The sequence below is a fragment of the Emydura macquarii genome, unplaced genomic scaffold, assembly GCF_026122565.2.
Source record: "Emydura macquarii macquarii isolate MOO-44397 ecotype Brisbane River unplaced genomic scaffold, CSIRO-AGI_Emac_v2 contig_3108, whole genome shotgun sequence".
Taxonomy (NCBI): domain Eukaryota; kingdom Metazoa; phylum Chordata; order Testudines; family Chelidae; genus Emydura; species Emydura macquarii.
Genome location: NW_027133245.1, coordinates 4,518,033 through 4,543,549, shown reverse-complemented (window position 1 = coordinate 4,543,549; position 25,517 = coordinate 4,518,033). Strand labels below are relative to the sequence as shown.

Genomic DNA, 25,517 nt, shown 5'->3' with positions numbered 1-25,517 from the left:
GATTTTGTAACACAAAGTGAGATGAAAGTGCTGCCTCCTAAATAGAGTAGGAAGACAGAAAATATTTACCAAATTCAATCTTAATGCTTCCCTGACCTATGTATACATCACCTCTCTTTGGAAGAGAGCAGTAAGCTAACTGGAATTTGTCCTGTAGTTTTTACTCTTCCTGCTACCTCACAACTGCATGTGCAGTTTTGGCAGCTGATGCATATATCTTCTGCAATATGTTTTTATTTTGACTAGTGATATCATTTGACATTTATTGAAAGAAAGCTTTTTATTTGAACAGTTACAAGAAGATGATTAAATCATTCCTAGAAAGAACCACGATATAATACTAATGTAAGCAATTGTAATAAAGTACCTACCAAAAGCCATCCAGAAACTAAATCTGATCCAAGTCTCTCCACTTAATTGTACCATCAAGTAAATATTCACCAAGATACTGAAGGATGGTAAAAATGGCAAGAATGGAACCTAAGGGGAAATAGTTTGTAAGATAGTAATGTTTTTCAAATCTTTTTGCATACTAAATTGCACATTTCAGTTTTGTAACACAAATAAAGGGATTAACAGACCCACTCACCAATGAGAGTAAAACACTTTTCCTGTTTAGTGTAGGGTTTAGCCACTAGTTTCTGAAAAACTTAAGCTTTAAATAAATAAAATAAACAAACAAATAAATCAAGTTTTGGTCTCTACGGCTGCAAAGAAAACCTTGTTAATTTGCACTGAACATATAGCAATGCAGTGCTGAATTCCTGAATTGATCTAGGTGGGCAGTCTGAAACAACACTTGTTCTACTGATTTGAATTTATATTCAACAACCTCTACCCACAGTTCTCAGCACACTTTCTAAATAATTTAGAAGGATAACATGCCTTAATAAAAAGACACACTCAATTTATATCCCTGTCCTTCCCAATCACTCTACCAAACAGCTTCCCTTACCTCATCACATCACTCAGATCATCCTCCCTTTCCTAAATGCTCATTAAAAAAAACAAACCTTGTAGTGTATGTGAAAGACTAATTCATGCTCCAAGGAATCACATCACACAGTTCAAGTAACTGTGTTTTGTACTAAACAGCTCCTCCAGGGCTGGGAGCAAAGAACTCTTCCTTTCAGGTTACAGGCACTGTAGGACTGGAGCCACTCTACAACAGCTATCCCAACCTTAGGGTTGAAATGGCCTCTGTGCTGCTTGCTCCAGCATCCCCAAATTGTAGGGAATAGCTGGTGGATCTGCATACTAGGCAATTCACCAATCAATATCACCAATCTGTGCATCAATGGTGTGCAGCACTCTGGTATGAAAGAGGTATGGTACACCCTATGCAAGGCCTCCTTGCCCAGTCTGCACTGAAATCATGCCAGATCTGATCTGAGACAGTCTAGACAATAGGGTGGTAAAAATGCCTATGACCTGTCTACATTAGCATTTGCACTGTCACTATCACCAATGGAGATACAATAGTAACAGTGCAAAGGTGAGAGATTGTCTGAAAAGCACAAGCATAGACACACACAGTTTTATTAAAACAAATTTAAACTCTTCATTATTTATGTTATCTTACTCACCATAAAAGCCACTTTTTGCTGGCTCTGAGGCTGCCTCCAGATGGCAAGAACTATGACTATGAAGAGTATTACCAACACAGCAAGAAGACCAATGCTCCAGGGCTCCATATTAGCAATAAAATGAATCCCATATGTGGTAAGAACACTCAACCCACAAACCAGAAAAGCTATGTGAAAAAGAAAATAGAAATTGGAAGGAAGTCAAATATTTCAAAATGTTTAAATAAACATGCAACTTAATCTGATATATAGCAGATCTTTACCAAGAAAGACATTATCAGATGTTAAAATAAAAAAAGTCTGTTTTAACAAGAAAACACTTTATTTTGCCTTATTTTTAACTGAAGAGAAATAAATAAGATTATGGAACAAATAAACTATAAAAACTTGGTTTTCCACCAGAATACTTCATTATTACATTTGTGAGAAGGTATTCTAGGATGTTACCCAGGATTTGAATTTTTGTTCTGCTTAATTAAATTCTACTATTTATGGAAATGTATTTGAATGTATTGTACTTATCTGGATCTATGCAGACTTACCTAACAGACCCACCAAAAAGCTAACGGCGGTAGCAGACTCTTCTGTAGGCAAAATGGATGGATTCATCACTGTCTGAAGACTGAAGTGGTGCCCTTGAAGCATACTAATTTGAGATTCATTCGTTGTAGATTCCCTTTCTGATGCCGTCAAAGCCTCTTTCTCTGGAGAATATTTTGGTTGCTCATAGGTTAAATTGGGTTGGTACCTATTCACAAATAAATAGATATTTATTTACAAGAGTGTAACAAGTAAAGGAATTAATTTTGTGGTGGGGGTTTGTGACGGGGTGTGCCTAACCCACACTAGAGACAAGGGAGTTGACCTTGCATTATGGGTGGAGGAAGTCCTGCCCCTTAGACTGTGCTGGGCATGCTCCAACTCCTGACCCAATACAAAAGTGAGCAGCCTAGCTTATTCAGGGCTGACCACTGAGGAGGAAGGATGCTTGGTGGAGGCTCCAAACAGGGAGCCACCACAGTCCCCAGCTGAGGGAACTGGAGACATGAACAGAGACCAGCCGCCCACAGCCGACTGCCTGGAGTCAGATAGGGAACTCAAAAGGCCCGGATGAGACCTGCACCACTGCATCAGGAGGCACGGTAGGAAGTAGCCCAGGAAGAGGGGCTGAGTGGTATTTCCTGCCCGAGACCGGTCAGTGCATTGCGGTAGGATCCCTGCTGACCACGGTGGTGACCACCCCTGTCACGGACAGGGCCCCAGGCTGGGAGTGGAGTTGGGCAGGCCTGTATCCCACTATCCTCCCGCTTCCCCCCCGGCCACTCTGCTTGGCGTGACAGCAAACTGCTACCTGTGCGTCAGACTGCAGAGGTGCGCCAACTCCTGCCGTAGTTATAGAGTACTTGGTTGCAGAGCCCTGACCCATGGCCTGCTATTGACTCAGGCTGCTAGGTCGTGAAGCCCTCACCCCCAGAGCATGATACTGACTCTGGCCGTCGGGCCATACTGCCTCGCAACCCTAGCAATTGGACCCCCAAAGCAGTATGGTGGGTGCCTAGCCCCCAACACAGCTGAAGGAGAATAGTTATAAATACCACTGCAGTCTCCAATGATTCCACTCTAAACTAATAGTCACAATACAAAACAAAGTCTCCTCTTAAAAAATGTGTGCGGCATCACTTCTGTCTTCTTTTATTTCTAGGTAGTCTATTTAATCTCTAATTTCTCTGCAAAGGGACCTATCTTCCAACTTGCCTGTACACTGCCTGCCATATGGAGCACTATCGTATATAAAATAATAAAGGAAGGTTACACACTGGTAACCTGGTTTCCCATAGCCAGGGCTTTCACGGTTTAGAATAGAACGAGAAATACATAATAACTGTATGCAGTAGGAGCTCTCAACCTGAGGATCGCAGATAGATGTTATGGAGGAGTGAGGTCATAATCACCCTTTCTTTTCCATATAGCTAAAGGGGATGGTAATCCTGAAGAAGTCGTGAAATGGAAAAGGGTGAGAACCACTGGTATAGGAGATACTACTAATTTCCCATGACAATTATACCTACGAAAGGTAATATACTCTCTTAAAAAGTTAATAATTTCAGATCACCACTTTTGAAGAATACAAAGCTAGCACCATGTCTCGTAAGATGCTCTGGGAAAGTAATAAACTTGGATGAGTATTTTTGTTTATTTAACTATAATGTGGGAGGCTGTTTTTCAGCAAAAATATTTAGAATAGAAAACAGAACACAATACAAAAGCCTTTCATTAGATAAAGGAAAGAGATGGAAGAAGATTTCTTGAAATACAGTAGGTATTTTCAATAAACTTTCCCTGGGGTGAGCATGAGGCAGTCTATAGAAAAACACTAACAAACATACTGATTGAATAAGGCTGATATTTGACACCAACTTTGGAAGGAATTTAACATTTTTATATACATAAAACCTTACTATGTGAGTGATAAACTAGATGAATGTAAGTTACTATCATCAGAACTATTGTTACATTTTTTCAAAATTATCAGTTTGAGTTCCTGTGACTACTTAATTAGTTTTAATCTTCGTTTACTGCCTCCAACTGCCAGCAATACACACACAAAAAACCTGTCTTATGCATTGCAGTACTAATGTATCACTGTTGTTCAACCTTATATTTAAAATATTTTTAGCTGTAATTATAGACAAGTGTCACTTATTAAATCACAAAAGGAGCATCATTCTATAGCTTATAAGGATGCCTTGCCTTGAGACATTTCTCTGACCTTACTGATTCTGGATGGGCAAATCCCAAGCATCAGTTTTCAGTTTCCTAACTTGTTGATTTGCAAGATGAAAACACACTAGGGGTCAGGATTTGGCCCACGAAGCAAATGTATTAGCCTATTTACACTATTCACATATAGCTCCCAGTTTACTGTGCTTGCTACATACAGTAAGAGAATAAATATAAATTATAATGTAAAATTAGAAATACTTTTCTAGCTTTGAATGTATCAATGTTTTGACATGAGTTCCTTCTACACCATATAGAGTTGAATAAAAAGTAAAAGCCTCCTAGATTTCAAATAAGGTTTTGGATTTGACCTATGGCCACACCACACTGGCATTATACTATATCTATTCGTAATGTATATGCACTTTGAAGGGGCACCACTTCTGATAATCATTAAATAAAGAAACCACTCACAGATTAACATTTTGGATGAGTAAACATAATTTTACAATAAGTATGTACCTAGAATAAAAGTTATACAAACAGAAATAGTATTTTAAATGTATTCTGCACGGGACAAAATAAAATACAGAACAAAAACAAGGTTAAAGCGGGTCTCACCTGAGAATGAGAACACAGGCTGCTACAAGTGAGTAAGCAAGTAGTGTACCAATAGACATCATGTCCACCAGAGCCTTTAGGTCAAAAAGAAATGCCATTACAGCTAAAAAAAAAAAAGGAGAAATATGGAATTTGTATGAAAGTTACATATGAGAGTTAAGATTTTTAAGGCAGCCTCAACAGTCTACATATGGAGATTTTATCTAGTTGACTTACTAATAGTAATGCAAGTGAAACTATGGTAATGCGTACAAATTAATATTCAAAGTCAAGGCCCACATTTTTAAATTTTGTTGCCTGGAGTTAGACACCTAACTCTGTATGTAGGCACTGAAATCAAAATGGTCTGTTTTCAGTGACCCTGATCACCCATTGCTCTCACTACCATTGCTCAGCACTTCCCGAAAGTCACATTTATTTGTGTACCTAAACAGAGATTTAGGTGCCTACTAACTTTAGGCAACCTCGTTCAGAAATTGTGGCCTATTTTTTTGTTTTCAGATATAAGACATCTGGAGGACATCTAAGAAATATTAATGAAAACCTTGAAGCCAAAATTCTTTATATACCTGCTGCATGATTTTTAATGTGGTTATTTTGGACGTATTTAGTTGTATAGTAGGAGTGGTTCTTAAGTTTAAGACAATAAGGGTAAACAATAAATTAGTAAAGAACATAATGACAAGTACATTTTAAGCGGCCCCTCGCTATTGTCATGTAAAAATGTTGAGTCATTTTCAACTATGCAAACTGATATGTAACATAACCTTTTTTGTGAAAACATTTCTCATTTTAAAATATATTTGATTTTTACTGAAGTATTATAGAAAATTTTGGGGAATAGTTAATTATCAAAGAGCCAGATCCTGCAAGCCTGCTGTGCATACAACTCCTACTCAAATCACTGGAAATTCTGTGGGCCTGAGGAATGCTGAGGGCTTGTAAGGTCAGAGTCTGAAACCACAGTCTTGCAGTGGGATCCAATCTACTAACATGTATGTGTATCTAAGACAGACTGGATCAGGGCCTTCATCTATAACCGGTACATGTAATTTGCATGTACTATGGCCCCAATTCAGCAAACCATTTGAGAACCTGCTTGAATCCCATTAAGCACATCTTTAAGTGCTTTGCTGAATTGGAGCCTATAGACACAATTAAGTTAATCTGAATAAAATCTTTTTACTATTTCGCAGGTGATTTAATGGCTTTTTAATAAACAGTATTGTTTTAAAAGTGACTTATTTTACACCTTCTCTAGCAAGGCTGCTTCATTGTGACTTCCAGCTTGTTTCTTCTTCTAGCCTTAGCCCATATGGATGGGGCTGACTGTTTGAGTCCTCCTTTTCCTTTCCAGTTGTCTTGAAGGCAGATCCTCAGAAACTCCACAGCTAATTAGATCCTTTTGTATGACATCTATCCATCTAGTTCTGGGTCTTCCAACCCTCCTCTTATCCTCCACTTCTAAGTTTAATAGCCTGTTTTCTATACATTCTTCCTATCATCTTTTCACACGCCCAAACCATTTACGGTGGATTCCATCAGCTTTTCTATAATTGATATCACCTTCAAACTTCCCCTCATTCACTGGTTCCAAACATGGTCCATCCTTATAACGCCAAGCTTCCATCTTAACATTTTCATTTCCCCTGGTTCAAAATCTGCTCCAGTCTCTTCCTCAGCGTCCAGCATTCAGAGCCATATGAAAGTACAGGCTTAATTACCATCCTATAGATCTTACTTTTCAATTTGATGGGCTTCCTCCTATTGCAGATCACTCAGTTCAAGTCTCTCTATTTAGCCCATGCCTTTCCTGTTCTGCTTATAAGTTCATCACTGAGTTTGCTATTATCCTGTACTGCCAAAACTAGGTACTTGAACTTCTGTACCTTTGGGAGTGGTTGGCCCTCCAGACTTTACAGACTTGTTGTCTTCCTGCAAGTTATCATTGAATAAACAGACCATCTACTCTGTTTTATTTCTGCTGATTTTCATGCCATTTCTTTCAAGTATGCACCTCCATATCTCTAAATCTTCTTCCACTTCCTCTTTGCTCGTTCCACAAGCACTCCATCATCTGCAAAAAGCATGCACGAAGGTGCCACTCTGGATGGTCTCTGTAAGTGCATCGAGCACAAACATGAACACACAGGGGCTTAGTGCCAAGCCTTGATGTATTCCAACTCTTACTAGAAACTGTTCAGTTTCTCCACGTGGCCTAACTGTGATAAAAGCACCTTGTACTGGTCCTGGACAAGTCTGATATAGTCTTCAGGTATTTGTTTCATTCCCATACACCAGATGACTTCTTTCGGAATGTGGTCAAAAGCTTTCTCAAGACTGATGAATACTATGTGCAGGGTTTTCCTCTTTTCTCTATATTTTTATACAATTTTAACATCCACTGTTTTGTTGACTTGCCTGGCATGATTCCAAAATGATTGTCAATTAACTTTACTTCTCTTTGTAGTCAATAAACTCTGTGTGTGTGTGTGTGTGTGTAAATAAAGCATCACCCACCCCTTCTTGATTTTATATATATTACACACAGCTGTCTTTCTGATCCAGAAGAAAACAGAAAAGATTAATTCCCAAAAATAAGACTGCAATATTATCAAAAATGATCCTGCAAGCATCCCACATTTGCTAATCATGTGAGCAGAGACGTTGTACAAAAAACAATGAAGCATTCTGTGAGATTTCTTGTACACTAATGCATGCATATGGGGGCTCATGCATAAGGTGTGTGTTATACATAAAATCAAGGAGGGGAGTGTATGCTTTATTTATACACACACACATGCACGCACGCAAATAATATAAAAATAATGCATGCATAGGGTGCTCAGAAGACCAGCACTGACAGGCAGAGCTGAGGGACAGCAGAATGAGCACATGTAGAGCTCTGTGTGGATACAAAATTTGTAATCGCATCCAATCTGCAATCCACAAAAATGGTCTGCGGATATTAAAGGGAAAATCTGCAGATTTTCAAGGCTCTATGCATATGTTTATAAACCAAAATAAAGGAATTAGATTTAATTTTAATCCTTCCAGCCTTGAAAGCATCCTGTACATTTACAAGTTAATTTTATTATATTCCAACTAATTATAGCATATGATTATATTTATAATATTACAGCTTTTTACATTGTGGTTTTTTTAATTATAACGTTTTTTGTGATCAACAAGATGCATGACTTCATGACCAAGAAACTTTTGAAAAAGAATCTGCTTTCACTGATTAGCCACATTAGTATTCATACAGTACATCTCAAATTTCTGAATTCACTGTTAGTGGCAAGACAATAATATTGTTAGCACCATGAACGTAGGGCATATATTCATTTTTGCAAGGTACATAAATATATTTATATAACCCAATGCAATCTCCGTATTTCCCTTTCCCTTGTATATGTAAAGGTCATGCAGAGTTTAAAGGATATTGAGCTTTGAAGCACACAAAACATCCACAAAAAAACAATCTCACTTTAAACAGTGTTAAAACTAGCAAATATATGCTTGGAGAAAAATACTATAAAAATGGACACAAGTTTATATTTATTGTATTTTAAAATCTTAATATGTATAGTTCCAGCAGATTAATTTTTAGATGTAATTTTTTTAGATATAAAAATTTTAAACAACTATAAATCTTTATATAATCCATGCTTACTCAACTTCTGTACGTTACTTGTCAGAAGAGAAGCCAAACCTAGCACAAAATAGTTGGAAACTAGAAGCTAAACTTCGTTAATTCATTTTAGGTGGACATCCCACAGTGTTGCATTAAAGTCCAAATACAATTCAGGGAGGTATGCGGCTCTACAAATACAGGGAAATATCTCTCATTAGCCTGCTGTCTTTGGTAAAATATGATTGGACTGTGAGTCAATCATTTCGCTGTCTGCAGAATTTCATTATCATAATTATTATATGGGGAAAAGAACAGTCACAACAGTTACATGTGACTACATTTGGCCTCAACTGTAGTTTTGACCTGGTAACATAGTAAAAGGTCAAAATCTAATCTTCTTAACATTGTTTAAAACCGTGAGACTATCCATGCTAAGATTTAGTATGAATCCAGATTACTTTCATGCTGCATTCATTTTTAGCAGGTCTAGCAAAGCTGCCTAACATAATTTAAGGCTACAAGTTATTGATACATATTGTCCTAAAGACAGAAAAAAAAGTTATCTGCTATATCAAAAAGCTTTGTTCTGTTGGGATAAACCACCTACCCACACAATTACCCACCAAAACTGGCTTTGAATTACTGCTCTTGTGCTGCTGCAATCAAGACTACATATTTGCATTAACTGGTTTACCCAACTGGGAAAAACATTTTTCCTTCTCTTCTTCTGGCTCAGTCCATTATTCCACTAAAATAAAAAATCACTTTGATATCAAATTTCTACATTTTCCCAAAATATTACAGAAAAAGGATCTGGTGCAACATGAAAGCAATCTGGAAACTCAGACAAGGTGTCTCTTTATAAAAAGTAATTCTGCATTATAGATTTGTACTATGACATATAAAAATATGAATTAAGGCAATTTTTAGATTTTGAACTACTTAGGGCATGACCATGGCTTCCTATATGTTTGTAAAGCTCTTAGAACAAAAGGGTCCCAATCATGATTACGGTCTATAGGTGTGACACTATGATAAATAATAAATAAATGTTTTAGTTTTATCTGAATCTCTTGGTCTTTGTCATCTTGAGCAAGCCTATCCTCACTTTTTCATGCAAAGCTGACATTCTATTGAAATCAGCAGGATATAATTTGTGTTCCAGATACATAAAGCAAAACAAGAGATGCGCATCTTGACAACAATGAAAGAGTTGAAAAAATAAATAAATTTCCACTTCGTAGTATAGGAATTTGCACACTGAATAGTATCACACATACACATATGCATGCACATAATGATCCTTGCAAAATATCTATACCAAAAATGGATTTGTGTCCTTTATGGGCTAAGAATATGTAAAATTTCCTTGCATTTTGTAGTTGCCTTACTGCAGATTATTCATAATTTTATACCTTTTTTGTATCCCGTTAAAAAAACACATTTCCCCGCTATTATTTCTAAATACATATATTAATCTTGAACTAAAATTTCCTATACCCAAACTTTACAACAGTGCACAGTCCAATGGCTGATTTATAAAGGAAGTATTCCTCCAGATGCCCCAAAGTAAATAACTGTTTTGTTTGTAATGCAAGAGAAGCAAAACTTAGAATGCAAAAAAAGCTGCAAGTTCATTGACATCAAGGACATCACCGCCACCACAATTGCCATGATTTGGAATTCTTATGCCCTTCAATTAGTCAGCAATTTTATTCCCAATTTACATGCATGGGGAGTTAACAAGCAGGCCTTTATTATAATCCATGCACGTGCATACAAGGTTCAAATACCAGTTTGAAGAAACCTGTGTTTTCAGAGCTTACCAGCGATGACCCCTGCTGTCAATGTGGCAGCAACTGGTGTCTGCCTCTTACTCACTTTGGCAAGAAACCTAAACAGTAAACCATCTCGTGCCATGGCAAACAGAATTCGGGGCAGAGGGAACATAGAGCCGAGAAGACTAGAACAGAAAAATGTAAAGTTCAAATACATATTATTAAAAGGACTATGTTCTACTGGTAAAGTCAACTAAATGGGAGGCTAGGAAAAACTTGTTTTCATGTTTTATTTTGTTCTTTTGAACCTTTGCTTCCAAAGCACTTGAGACTAAACAAATATATATATATATATATATGTATGTATATATATATATATGCGCGCACGCACGCACACACACACACACAGTCTGTGGTAGGAAAAAATGTTATTTTACCTTGATACAATCATATTTTATTCTTTCAAGTCAAAAGCAAACCAAAACTTGCCTGACAGTATTTGGTTTCCACATATGCAATGTGTGAAGCAGTGTATCTTTCCCTATAATAATTAACTCTCTCAGTCTCACCTGCTACTGCACCCGATGACAAAGTAGCAATAACTGGAGTCTTCGTTTTGGAATTGATTTGAGCTAGACATTTGAAAAGCAACCCATCTTCCGCCATAGCATAGATTACACGTGGCATTGGGAAAATGGATCCAAGAAGACTAAGTAAAAAGCAAACACATGCAACATGGCAAAACACAATTCATGCAAGGTTATATCATAGTGAAGAGAAACAATGCTAATTAATGGCATGTTTCACTGAAAATAAAATTTATGATGTTAAAAATATTATAGACCAAAGATACTACAGTTTGGACACAAATTGATTTTGTTGCTGTGAACCAGTAGAAGTTTCTGTTTTCAATTCTGTGGTAATGTAAATGCTCCATTGGAAACAGTAGTAAAATAGCTAAATAACTTTTGCCATCACTGTAGATCTTGGGATACTAGTGCACCAGGAGTAGAGCCTTGGTAACACTAGCTATGCAGTTAAGCATCATTGTTTCTTGAAAGATTCTGTCAGTCTGCAAAAGTGAATCAAACAAGCAGTAACACCTCACACATTCTGCAGCTCCTTATGAAAATGTTAATCAATAGTAACTCAAAGTAACCACCACACAGTTTATACTTAACCTTATTATTCCTTTCAATTAAAGCACCTATAGCCAAGCTATCTTATTATTCCTTGTTTTATCTGGGGACTGAAGGTAAGTTATTTATTTTAAACTGTTCATATTTGCAGAATTTGAAAAGCATTTTAAAATACTGATAACTCAAAGCTCCTTCTGTATTCAAAATGTTTTTAAATTGTCGGGTTTCTTCTCTTCACATCAAAATAACTACACTAACAACCCCCACCCCAACACACAAACAAAAACCCCACACAGTATAGCCTCTGCCACAGCCAAATCACTTCTTAACCAGTTGAAACTGAGGTTTTACTATATAGTAAGGTTGCCCTTCTTGCTGCAGGGGACTGAATACATCACTGTGTAGCTTTTATGTTCCACAAAAGCGAAGCCACTTTAGCACTGCTTGTGGAAACGTAGCATTAAAATTAAATGCATGTGCAGCACTACCAATCATTCACACACTAACTGATTTTGGTGCTGATTCAGGAAAACACTTACGCACGTACTTAAATTTAGCATGTGCTTAAGTGCCCTTCCCCAAGAAAGATGTTTTCCTGAATCAGGTCCAAGAAATCTGAACTTGAGAAGTAAGTAATATTTCCATGCTGGTATTACCAAAACCTCTACATATTTTTATTGTACTGTCTTTGTAGAAGTTAATTATGCTTCTTCTCATCTTCAGAGTACATTCTGGTAAATAATGGAAATATATAAATACTGTAAACATTTTAATTTCAAATGACATGACACAGTGAAAGGTAAATGTTCAGATCAAACCAATATTCTCCACATATCAGTCTACAATACCGCAAACTAAAGGAATAATAAGTAAAAGTTTTTTTTAAATTAAAATATTAAAGAGAGATATTACCCCTCTCAGAATAAACTTGGGTGTTAAAATCTTTAAAATACTTTGGAAGAAAAATTACAAGATCCATAGTTAAAATTTGGTAACCAGCGGTTTTACTTTCTATGTAAAGTTTTCTTCTCTGTTGCTATTTTCTTTGATCTTCTTTCTATTTAAACATTTGCTTTTATATTTTATGGGAGACAAATATTACAAATATCATAAAATTGCTGGAGTCCACTTTAGGCACCACTGTGGAAAATTATAGTCCCAAAACTAACTGTACAAACACAACTTAGTCTATATACACAGGCCTAAGATTCTTCTAGCTTGTCATTTAGAGCTCTTTCTTTTTTTATAATCTCCCACTCCAGAGTCTTTCACTCAATTGTTTTCCGCAATCAGTTTGCTTATCTTCCACACATAACTACTCCTGGATTACCTCAGTGACATCAAAGTTACTCCTTAAATAGGCAAGCCTGCTTCTTTTGTAGGCCAGCTGTGGAACCCATACATCTCCCACTCCTTGAAGCCATTTAAACCCCTTTAGTAATGTACATGAGCTGAATTAGCAGAAAAGGAGAACAGTAAGGCTGTTCCTAAATTTAAGTATCAAGCCCTATTCTATTCTAAATCATAGAATATTAGAGTTGGAAGAGACCTCAGTAGGTCAGCTAGTCCAACCCCTTGCTCAAAACAGGACCAACCCCAACTAGAACCAAATAGGTTCTTATACCACATTACATCTGGGCTATAATATATAGGAAGATGCATGTACTATACATATTAATACATCTCACAATCTAGCCAACTCTTCTAACTAAAATAATATATTTGATCACACTTTATATTAAGGTTACATTCATAGTTTACAAATGGTTAATTATTGATAGATGTTTTCCACATTTATTATAGAGTCCAACAGGTTCTTTATAATTATGACTCACAGCCACAACACCTACAGATAGTTTATAATGATCACATACTACTCATGTCTGTAACATGCTTATAATATTTCATAAATGTTAACCCTTAAGAAAATGTACCCTCAATATAAAAAGCATGAACATACATTGAAATATACTGTATTTTTCAATTATCTTATTTCCCAGTAAAATTAGTACTTTTTTCTTTACCTTGTGGACAAAGCACAGAGGGATCCCACTGCTACAACATACTTTGCAGGACCCCATCCAACATATTCAAAGGCTACAGGAAGAGGACTTTTCTCATCTAGAAGATAGTATGGCATCATAAGAGTCAAAGCTGCTGAAACGCCAAAATAGGCCATAAAACAGACAAGCAGAGAAGTCACAATTCCAATAGGTATAGCTTTCTGAGGGTTCCTGACTTCTTCCCCTGAGAAGGAAAAACAAACATTCTTACTTATCTAGGTAAACTTTTGCATCTTCTACTTTAATGTGCATTAGGTAAAAAGGTGCATCAGATGCAAAAGGTAAGTTTGGCAGTCTAAGTCTTATGAATAATAGCTTTAAGATTACATAAAAATAAAATCAATGATACAGCATGTACACAGGACTCTGTGGCCAGACATGGTACAAAAAATTAAATTAAGCAAAATGACATTATATATGGAATTTTATCTATATATAGATTATATAAATTAAATATATATAGATAAAATTCCATATATAATGTCATATTATACATATATATAAAATAAAATACACGTTTTATTTTAGAGAGACCAAAATCTATAATTTTCCATTTCTCAATGCAATTAGTCTTTAGAAAGTTGCTCTGTGAACTGCCTGCACCAGACCTTCCCAGAGCATAAGTAAGCTGTCGGTCTTTCAGTGTGCTGAGTTTCATACATATTAATTTCACATTAGTCTAAAAGAAGTTCTAAGTGACATCTAGTCTCTGAGTTTGTATTTTTTTAAAGCTACAATGAAGCTTGTTCAAAAAAAAAAAGTCAAGGTGCCTGCCATATCGGCTTAGCAGAAAGAGTTTGTGCTGATCAATTCCCACACTCATTGTAGCTAACTGCAGGCAAAGAGAATTTTATTCACACAGCAGTGTCAGAAGAGTGAAAAATAAACTACAATTTTGTTTTTCTGTGGAATGAGAGTCACATTCAGGAGTGATCAGTCTCTTTCTGGAAATGGTGATAGAGTTTACGAGCAGAGACAGACACAGAGGCAGAGAGGGAAGAAGAACAGGATATATAGTTACACAGTTTGACCACCAACGTTTTACTTCAAATATATATACAAAGAGAGAGTGAGAGAGCTCTTCTTACCGGTTGTTGCAATGCAATCAAATCCTACAAAGGCGTAAAAACAGGTTGCAGCACCAGCCAGTGTCCCTGTAAAGCCGTATGGCATAAAACCACCAACCCCATATATGCTTGTCACGTTCTTACATGAAGAATAATTTCTACAGAAAATTGAAATACAACAGAAAAAAGGAATTTTTAATTTGTGGTAGAAGAAATCTAATAATTTTTTACCCCCAAGTAACTCTACATGCAAACTTTTAAAATGCAGAGTATGCTCAAGATAATAATCTTTTTACAAAGCTCTCAGTACAAAATATCTTTGTATGAAGTTTGAGATAATTCACTAACAAAAGAAAAAACTGAATTATCAAATAAACATTATAAACCCTGGTCCTGCTCCCATTAGAACTAATGGCAAAATCTCCTTTGTCTTTAATGGTACAGGATCAGGTCCAATATCTTGCTGTTAATCACATCCTGTACTGCAATTAAATATCTAGCTTTAGAAATATAAGCTGGTAGATTCCCAGATGGCTAAGAATGAGATTACTAAAAAGCAAAAAAGTAATTAGTTAAATTTTAATTCTGTTTCAGGACACAAGTCTACCTTTCCCAACAAAACAGTAAATCTAAACCTGTTGCTACAATGCATAGGTTACCAGAGATGCATGTACAGCAGGAGTTGCCACCAGGAGCTGTCTAAAATAGGACTAAGTAAAATAGAAGAAAAATTGACAGATGAAAGGAAAAAAAACAATTACACTGTTTGTGCTGTGAGGTTTATGAGAGATTCTTCACTTATTTTCCAGTTGCCAACATCTCCTTTCACAAAGCCAGAAATCATAACAAAGAGGAGGACCAATATGTTAACAGCAGTGAAAATCTTATTCACCCATGCAGATTCTTTTACTCCAAAAGACAGAAGACCTACGAAATACAAAAGTGGATTTTAAAGAGTTAACATCCTCTTTTGGGAGTAAAATAGCATTTTTAACAATGTATACATGCTAATTTTAGTACTACTAAATTAATTATACTAGATTTATGGCTTTTAGATGTTAGTAGTACTAGGTTAATGAATACTTCAGTACTATGATGACAGACACTATATAAAAACTGTAAAAAATAGAGATTATTTTTCCTCTTCCACTCCAAAGGTTGATGACTGTCTTCTTGACTGGCATTAATGCCACTTCTCATCCAGCAGGCAAAAAATATTTATGGGAAGTGTAGCTTGCTCCTTTCCTGTGCCCCTCAGTCCATACTTCTATTTGGGATAAAGGAATTTCAGGCTTAATAAAACCAAAATAAACACTAGGAATACATTGAATTAAAAATATACATTCATAAGTACACTCTTGAAACGATTAGACCGTCTATTAAAAGTTACATTTGATTTTACACACAAACACACACACAGACTACAAATGAACCTATCAGATTGAATTCTTCTATGTAAGTGCAGGATATAGTCTTGCAAGCATGTGTGTGAGCAAGCAAAAAAGAGAGGCATTCTCTATCTGATCAGTAATTATTAGAATTCTCTATCTACAGTGCTAATTAACCTGGTTTACCATTGCACTGCACCGCAATGATTTTTGGAATCTCATGTAGACTAGTAAAAATTTAAATTTAAAAAGTTTTGATAAAAAAGACAAACATTTTAAATGAATGTTTGTTTTTTCTTCTGTGTTCTGATCAATTCTAATCTAATTTTATCAGTTCACATCCAGGTGCTGTCCCTGATTCCTAGACTAATAGGGCCATCATATAGACCACTGTTTTTTTCATTTGCAGACACCTACACATTTTTAAATTGAGGTGTGGACCTCTTTGGAAATCTTAGACATAGTTTACAGACCCCCAGGGATCCACAGACCACAAGTTGAAAACCACTGATACAGGTTATTAAAATAATTAAAGGACACATCTATTTAGCTCCTAAACAACTTTGATTTAGAGAGTTTCTTGATCTTTTGTATAGTTGTGCAAATCAGGGTGTAAAATAAATGTCTCTCTATATAGCAGACTATTCTATTTACACAATCTGAAAATTTTCCAAGGGAACCCTGCTGTGAAGTTAGACGGGGACAGCTGAAGCCTGGTCTGTAGTTTAGTAGAATATGAGATGACAAATTGGGATGGGGAAACATAAAATACAGTAGAAAAATCTCTCACCATTTCTCTGTGAAACAAAGCATTTCCAATAATACCAAACCTACATGATTTCCTCATTATTCAAAGATTAAGTCTGAAAATTTTAAGCCTATCAAGATAATGTCTTAATGAAATTTCTGATTGTTAATGCAACACGACACCATCTCAGAAACTAAGGAACTAACACAAAAGCTGTTCAAGTTTTCTTTGTTGGTGGTATTTTTACTGGCAGAAGAAGTGAATTGTTTTGTAGACCTTTAAATATCCCTCTTACCCCAATCCTTCTAGAAAGGTGTATCTCAATGGACCTAAAATTATATGAAATCTAGCATGCAAAATGTCTTTGGTTTCCATGGACTAACTTATTTGAACAATAAAAATAAAAACACATGCAAGGAGATCTTCACAAAAGTCTCCTGCTCCCACTGAAGGCCAGTCTCAAAGATGGGAGACCTGAGCAGCTGGCCAGTGTGCTATAAAGTAGGATGTGATATTCTCCCTGAAACACGTCACTTTGCCACTTCCACTGATGCAACTTTGCTTAGCACTGAAACCAGTGAGCTATGTCTAGCACTATCTGAACTTCAGGATGCACCCAGATTCAACTCTTCCTCCTCCTCTCTCAATGGCAGAGATTTGCTCCATTATTTTATTGCTGGTTCAGTTGTACTGGGGAAAGTGACTTGATGGCAGAAGAGTAAACTAATGGAGAGGGGAAGGAGAGAAGTGATGTTTAAGACAACAGGGTTTAGGAGAACAACAGAAGACACGGAGAGAGAACACAAATGAAGAAGGGCATAGACAGAAATTTTAAAAACCTATTACTAACCTTTCCGTAACTGTTGTTCTTCGAGATGTGTTGCTCATGTCCATTCCAATATAGATGTGTGTGTGCTGTGTGCACCATTGCTGAAAGCTTTTCTCCAGTGGTAGCAGTCAGGTTCGCTCTGGTGCCTTCTGGAATGGCACCCTCATGGCACGGTATATAGGCAACTTCTGCCCTGCCGCACCATCAGTCCTCTCTTGGAAGTAACTCCAACACAGGAGTAGGTGGGCAGGATTTGGAATGGACATGAGCAATACATCTTGAAGAACAACAGTTATGGAAAGGTTAGTAACCGTTTTCTTCTTCGAGTGCCTGCTCATGTCCATTCCAATGTAAGTGAGTCCCAAGCCATCACTTAGATGGTGGGATCGGAGTTTTATTGTGACACTGACTGGAGGTCCGCTTGGCCAAAGGCTGCATTGTTTCTCACTTGTTGTGTGATGGCATAGTGTGCAGTATGTGTATGAATAGATGACCATGTTTACATACCTGTGGGTATAGGTGCTCTAATCCTTTCAAGAATCATGAACAAATTGGATTAGAGAATACTGTGCGGCCATTCACCGGCAGGTGGAAGGCTGAGTTTGCAGCCAGGTGTACCCACATGGATGAAACCGCAAGGCTTTTGTTCTTCAAGTGGAGTAGTTAGTTCAGAATGAGGAGCAATGGGGTCTCTCTTGGTGCGGATTGCTTACCGATATCTTCTTTGGGCAACTCGTACACTGTTTAAAACCTTGGGACAGAGGCATGCCCCAGGCATGGGTTAACCTCACAGGGCAGGGATTCTAACTACTCTAATTATCTATCTAACTTGATCTAATCAACTATTAACATTATATTTACAAGCTATTTATAGACAACAGCCACTAAGAAGAATCACTTGAGGAGCAAGGAAACAACAGCATTCCAGTCACCATCATGGACAGAAAGAAGGAACTGAGGGGGCGGCGGGTGGCAGTTGCCTCTATACCACGCCATGAGGGTGCCACTCCCAGGGGCATTGGAGCCGACCCAGCCAATACCACTAGGGAAAAGTTTCTGGAAACGGTGCACGCAGCACACACACACCTATATTGGAATGGACCTGAGCAAGCACTTGAAGAAGAACAATGCTCTTGCAGCTACTTCCTTATTTTAGAGTCTTTGAAGTCTGTTTTTGTAGTGTTTTTGGAGATATACTGAAATTCTTTTGAAAACTGAAAATGGGGGAAAAGTTAAGTTGTACTGAGGAAATAGCTTGTGAGGAAAAGATTAAATGAAAAGTCAAATATCAACCAAGGAATAATGCTTGGTTTGTGGACAATACATTACAACATTAAATTACAAAGTTTAAACTTGTGATCTTGCTGAAAATACCGAGAGCCTCTAGAACAACAACAAAAAATACAGATGCTGTAGAGTTATTTTCTTATTATGATTTCTATCTTATGGATTTTACACAAATTCTCATAGTTGATTATCTCATGACTTAGCTGAAATTTAAAAAATGTGTTATTTGCATCTGATTAATAGAGCCATTATATCAATGTTCTGTATGCATTTATATTTCTCTAATAATATAAACGGTATCTCTGATAAGATAAAACATGAGAACTATAATTCATCCTTTTTTACTTCTTGTATAAAAACAGGTGCAGAATCTGTTCCCTGCCTTCAATAATTCCCTGTTAATCACCATGACATTCCTAATGTAGAGAGATTTCTACGTCTTACCTGCCAGAAGCAATATAAGACATACTGCAAAAAAGTCTGGATACTCTGCTAGACCAGAAAAATCCATTCTGAAGTAGGTTCTGAAAAAATGACCAATTTGTTTTCCAAGGAGTTCATCAAAGGTGCCACTCCATGCTCTAGCTACGCTGGATGTACCTTCATAAAATACAAAAAGTATTAGGATTCTGCACAAATTCAATAGCACAACAGTAAGTACTATAGAAAGAACACGTTGCTCTTTGTATTTAGAAAGATACAATTATTGTTAAACAAGTAGGCTTTTTCTCCATAGATTTTGTTATAGCAATTCATACTTACAGAATTATAGTAATATATTAAACTACAATAACAATATCCCAATTTACTGTGTTAGAAAAGTTCAAGTAAACTTTCTTGTAATGGCTACCTTGATAGCACAATAAAAACCAACAATCATTTTTCATTTAGAGTACTTTTCATTATATTATTATTTCAATATATTCTATTTTTATTTAATCCCAAAACATTCTGCAAATTTCAACTGATATAAAATTAACTGCCCTCTGTGCTGGAATGCAGCCACTTATAAGGTGAAACATGGTATCTCTTTAGCAATGCACAGTAATACTACATAATAGTTTAGGACAGGCAGTGAAGAATAGGTTTTCCAGTTGGAATTACAGAAAAAGTTTTAATTGGCTGAACTTAAATTTAGCCAGCATGCAAAGGTTAATCCCCAACTCTTGAAAAAATTGCTACAGGAACACAAGCAATCAGGACCTCATTTTTATATCACTCTCAAAAAGCAACATCCCCATCAGCAGAGTGTCCCCTACTACAGTACTTGGACGTTCTGGGTCAGTTATGATGTAAGCTATTGAACCTGCACATGCAGATATATGTGCCCACACAAGAACATCATTACCTTAATTGACTCTATGTTGGTGGTTACGTGTGCAAAGCCTCAATTGCAGGATCACAATCCTGGAAGGAAGCATGATACTTGATTCACAAATATCACTTCTTTCCTTCTTCCTGACTTACCAAAATGTCTCTCTTTATCTCTCCCATCCAAGCACTGACTTTTCCCAGTCCCAATTAGCTTCATACACGATGGGATATAAGTTCAAAGTTGGTATGTCTTCAGGACACTATATCATTGACGGAGTTACATCAATTGACACATTTCATGATTTGTTTTGAAGAGTAGCTCTTACACTGTTGACACCTTCCCTAGATCTACTTCCTGTTAGTATCCAGAGACATTTATACTTACTGTTTTTGCTCCTTTTACTTCAACTACCCCTGCAGAGCCAACATAGCAATGAGAAACTGAATTAGATTCTATTTCTTCTTGTGCATCATCAACAGAATTGTTAGCCACTGTTTTCCAATTAAGTACACTTATTTAAGCTGTTAAAGAGAGTTGGTTTGCAAAGGCATCACAAAGGACCTATTCTGGCTTGAAGAGCTTTTATTACATGATATGATGCATGAGAAGGAAATAACCCAGCCAGAGTGTATCTGAAGTAGTAGCAGCTAAGAAAAAAGAAAGAGCTCAAACCTACATCTTATTTCTAGTTTTCCCAGTTGCCCCCTCAGTTTTACACTGATCTCCCAAACTTACCTATCACATATGATAAAATGAGATTCCAGCCAGTGATAAAAGCCCACAGTTCACCAACAGTTACATAAGTATACAAATATGCAGAACCAGTCTTGGGTACACGAGCACCAAACTCAGCATAGCAAAGACCTGCCATCACAGATGCCAAGGCAGCAATGAGGAAAGAAACAACAATACTAGGTCCAGAATCTGCTTTTGCAACTTCTCCAGCAAGTACATAAACACCAGCACCAAGTGTACTTCCTACTCCTAGAGCAATAAGGTCCACCGTCGATAAACATCGGCATAACTTGGAATCTTCAAGACTGTCCACAGAGACAATTTTTCTTCGCAACAGACACCGAACAAATGACAAAGCTGGTCCACAGGGTATCATTCTGGATGTAGAACTAGGAAAACAAAGTAAGTCATTACAATAAATACATAGAGGGTATAATTTAAACAAACAGTCACAATTAACCTTCCAAAAGCCACTTTACTGTTAGATGATATATTTTGAATTTTAAATGAAATTATGGGTCATTCAGCAATAAATAGTTTATACAGAAATGTCTCTCTTTACCACCTCTTTTCATAGCTTAGCTGGATTCAGTTTATTTTCTGACTTAGCTGACTGACTGGAAATGTAAAATATACTGTATGGCAACTGATTGCGTCATTACAATTTTAATTATCTTTACAAAAACCTAAAAGATTGAATTTGCAAGCTAATAAAAATAAACATTAATATTTTGAAACACTCTGTAGTGACACACAAGATGCTGCTACAGGGGTTTGGGTATATAAAGACAAGGAGAAAGACTGCTAAAGAAATACTAATTGTCTGAATGTGACAACATACCCTTCTTACATGATAAGAACACAGTCACGCATGTACATTGTTCATGAAAGTAAACAGAATTACAGTGATTTCTCCACAAGACAGAAGAGTTAGCAACCTTACCACACTTTTGTTTTCTCTTCACACACTCTTTTCAGAAAGATTTCCATCATAAGGAACATAAAATAAAACCAGAACAAAGAATGTTTACACTTTATTATTGATGGCTTGCCCTCAACCTTCTCTACAACAGAGGGACAGCTACTATCTTATCATACAGCCTGACTGTAAGCTGCTTTACCAATGACATAACTAGGAGCAGGAGCAGCACCAATATCCTAAGGATTTTGGATTCTCAGATTCAAGGCTACAAATAGCAACCTCCTAAAATAATAATTTTGATGGAGCCAGAGCATGCCCTGTCCTCCTCATCCTCCTAGGCCAGGGCATTAAAGGTTGACCAGCCTCAAGCCTCCCTTGGTTCCCTCGCAATTCAAAGTCCCTATTGCTGAAAACTCCAAAAGCAGAGATGAAGTGCACGTTGAAGGATCTCCATTGACGACAACATCTCGAAGAAACACCATTACTGTAGGGTATGCAGCTGTTCTCTCTACAAGGGTGTGTCAGTGTGGATTTCACTGCAGGTTAACTGGGAAGCTGTATCCTCTCAGGATGATGGGAACGAGGATTTTCAGCTGCATCCATCAATCAAACAGTGCTTGTAGTGCTGGTATCCTGAATTTGACATCTGCTCTACTCATTAACTCCAATGCACAATGCTTGATGAAGGTCAGTGGATTACTCCATGTTGCTGCCTCGCAGTTCTCAGAAATTGGCATATTTCTGAAGCAAGCAGAGGATGTTGCTTGAACTCTGCTGTACCTTTCCCGTTCAACATCAACCAACTAGTAACTCGGCAAGAGACACGGTAATATCAATTTTGGTATCCTCTGTAAGGAGAAGGCTTGACCTTTAGCATACCCGGCTATGGCTATAAACAGATTGGGTGACAGTTTTTGTCAATGTAAAGCAGCACCCTGATATATGTAGTGTGTGTGTGTAATTTCTTTACTTCCTCTGCCAAATTCGGCTTCAGGAAGAAGACTGGCAGGTTGGTCGACTGGTTTAGATGAAATTCTGAGACCACCTTAGGAATGAACTTCAGGTGAGGTCATAGCACCTTGTCCCTATGGAGTGTAATATGGGGGTTCAGCTACAAACGTCCAAAAATTACTCTCCCTCCTGGCTGAAGTGAGCACCACTAGAAAGATGGTCTTATCTGGGTATCTTCCACTGCTGTCCCCACATGAACAGTACACACCACCCTCTTACACGATCCAACTCAACTCAAGGTCAGCATTTTTGCTAAGATCACAGCACTAAGACTGATTTATAATGAAAATAAGAATAAGTTTATTATCAAAGATTTAAATGATAGTAAGAACAGTGGAAATACATGGTTACATATAAAACAAAATCATAACACTTCATAGAGAAACTAAACAGTTCAACCTCCTGCCTCAAGAAGTTTTATCTCACCCAAAGTCTTCTGCAGCTTTTCCACCAATATTGATAGAAATTCTGTTTTCATCAGTGTAAACACACTGCCTGTTTAATTCCTAGATATAGGATGTTATTTCTTTAGCCTCTTAGATAAATTCCCACAGTTTGTCTTTGCATATAGCCAGGATAGCCACCTCTGGATTATTTTTCATGTGTGCTTCTTCAATCCACAGGTGGTTATCCAGGCTATGTGCAAAGATAGATATGCTCTCGCTGAACCACCATCGATGAGAGCTCCTATGAACTCTATTATCTGTGATGGGATAAGAGACAATTTTTGTAGTTCACTTGGAAATCCAGTTGAGGGCATTTTAGGTGTGCTGGAGTCTCTTGCTGGGATCTGCCCCGATCAGCCAATTGTCCAGAGAAGAGTAGATGTGAATGTCTTTTCTTCTGAGGTGTGCTTCTACCACCATAAGGCATTTTGTGAAGACCCTCAGTACCCTGGAGAGTCTGGAAGGCAGTACCCCTGCATTGGTAATGGTTGAGCCCCACTGTGAATATTAGCTACTTCCTGTGGGCTAGATGGGTGGCCATGTGGAAATATGCATCCTGCAAGTCGACAGCCATGAACCAGTCTTGAGCCTGAAGAGATGGAGGAAAGTGTTATCATCTGAATCTGAGTAACGTACGTACTTATTCTGTCTTCGCAGGTTTAGGATAAGATGAAGACACCCTTTCTTCTTCAGGAAAAGAAAGTAGAGTAGAAACTTCTTCCACTGTATTCCTGTAGTACCTCTTCTGTGGCTCCCAGATGAAGCAATGAAGTCACTTCTGTTTGTATCAGGAACCCAGGAAAATGGTCCCTGGAAAGGAACAAGAAAGACGGTTGCATATGGGGCAGTGAACGGAACAATATAGGGTAACCTTGGGCAATGATGTCTAATGTCTATTTGTCAACTGTCATAGCCACCGAGAGCCAGTGGAATGTGGCAAAGCAGTTCATGAAGGTAGCGGTAGGCTTTAGATATGTTCCTTTGTGACCATCAACTCTCCCATCAAATCTGCTACCTCCAAGAGGAAGCTGGATTAATCTAGGAGTTGGAAGATGGGCATCCCCTGAAGTATCTGGGTATCTTCCACTGCTGATACTCCAGCTGTGGCCTTCGACCTTGGAGTCATATCAGAGATGTCAATGGCTGCCTAATGTAGTGTTCTCATGAATATCTGCACCTCCTTGAGAATCTTTTCCATTCCATCTCAGCAATTCTGTAGGGTTTTCTAAAGGAAAGGGGTGATTCTCTCCCACATGAGACATTGCTTAGTAGTTTGCCACACAATGCTGCAATGAGACTGATGATGTCTTTCACCCAAACAGGTCTAACTTCTTAGGATCCTTGTCCTTAGGAGTGCTTTTGGTGGAACTTTATTTCTCCAGTGTGATGACCAAGGACCCTGGGTTTCAGTTGGCATAAAAGTGTTCAAAACATTTCAGTAGCATCTGACCTTTTTTCTACATGCTTAAAAATTGGAGGAAGAATCACTGGGGTCTGCCATAGTCCTTTGGCCAGTTCTAGGATTCCTTAATGAATAGGGAAGTGATTCTAGCCAGTGTTGTCACACTCAGGATATCAAAGAGTTTATGAGACTTTTCCTGTATAAACAGTCTCAATATTCAAGATCTCCACAATTTGGACAAGAGGTCCTGGAAGGCTTTAAAGTTACCTAGTGCCAGAGTGAGCGCTGGTGTTATTGCCTCATCCAGACATGAAAAAAGATTCCTTGGTGGAAGACATTGCTGTCCCTCTCGTCTCCTGTTCCTGTAGATCCACGTCTAGTTCTGGTATGGTTGGTCCTGCCACATGCATAGGAGGATGGCGATCTGCTCCTTGACATATGGGAGGACGGTCCTCAGCAAAGCAAATATGGCCAAGGTGGCACATTGTGCGGATTGGAACTGGCTGATCCGATGCTATTCCCACACCAGTTTTGGGGCAGCACTCTGAACAGAGGTTCCCCAAGAGATCCCCAAGAGAATGATCTTTGGGATCATTCACTGACTGTAGTGGAAAGGAATCTCTGTGAAATACTGTCAAGAAGAAATATACCAGCACTGGGAAGGAGGAACATATCTCCTCATAGAAGGTCAGTGCCGAGGGATGGCATGGGGCTGGTATTGGCTGCCTCTTTGGCACCAAGGAAATCTCCAGACTCTGCTATTGCAAAAAAATCTAATCTTGTGCACACGAGGTGCATGTAAGCCCATGATGGGATCCACAC

At 37.6% G+C, this 25,517-nt stretch overlaps 1 protein-coding gene across 9 annotated transcripts in view; it reads right to left on the bottom strand.

The window, feature by feature from the left end:
* The window catches only part of SLC7A2 (solute carrier family 7 member 2), a 48,753-nt gene that overhangs the window by 9,598 nt on the left and 13,638 nt on the right, over window positions 1–25,517 (bottom strand). For 5 of the 9 annotated variants that reach the window (XM_067530584.1, XM_067530588.1, XM_067530586.1 and 2 more), the window contains 10 exons: window positions 20,915–21,303; window positions 19,309–19,464; window positions 15,374–15,539; window positions 14,634–14,770; window positions 13,507–13,729; window positions 10,913–11,052; window positions 4,929–5,031; window positions 2,129–2,334; window positions 1,587–1,753; window positions 372–480 (listed from right to left, as the gene is read on the bottom strand). In XM_067530584.1, coding sequence (XP_067386685.1) covers window positions 372–480; window positions 1,587–1,753; window positions 2,129–2,334; window positions 4,929–5,031; window positions 10,913–11,052; window positions 13,507–13,729; window positions 14,634–14,770; window positions 15,374–15,539; window positions 19,309–19,464; window positions 20,915–21,290 — 1,783 coding nt within the window. In that variant the 5' untranslated portion in view covers window positions 21,291–21,303. Of the gene's footprint in view, window positions 1–371; window positions 481–1,586; window positions 1,754–2,128; window positions 2,335–4,928; window positions 5,032–10,391; window positions 10,529–10,912; window positions 11,053–13,506; window positions 13,730–14,633; window positions 14,771–15,373; window positions 15,540–19,308; window positions 19,465–20,914; window positions 21,304–23,933; window positions 24,176–25,517 lie in introns of those variants that run through there. The other 4 variants (XM_067530587.1, XM_067530590.1, XM_067530591.1 and 1 more) reach the window with 4 other exon arrangements.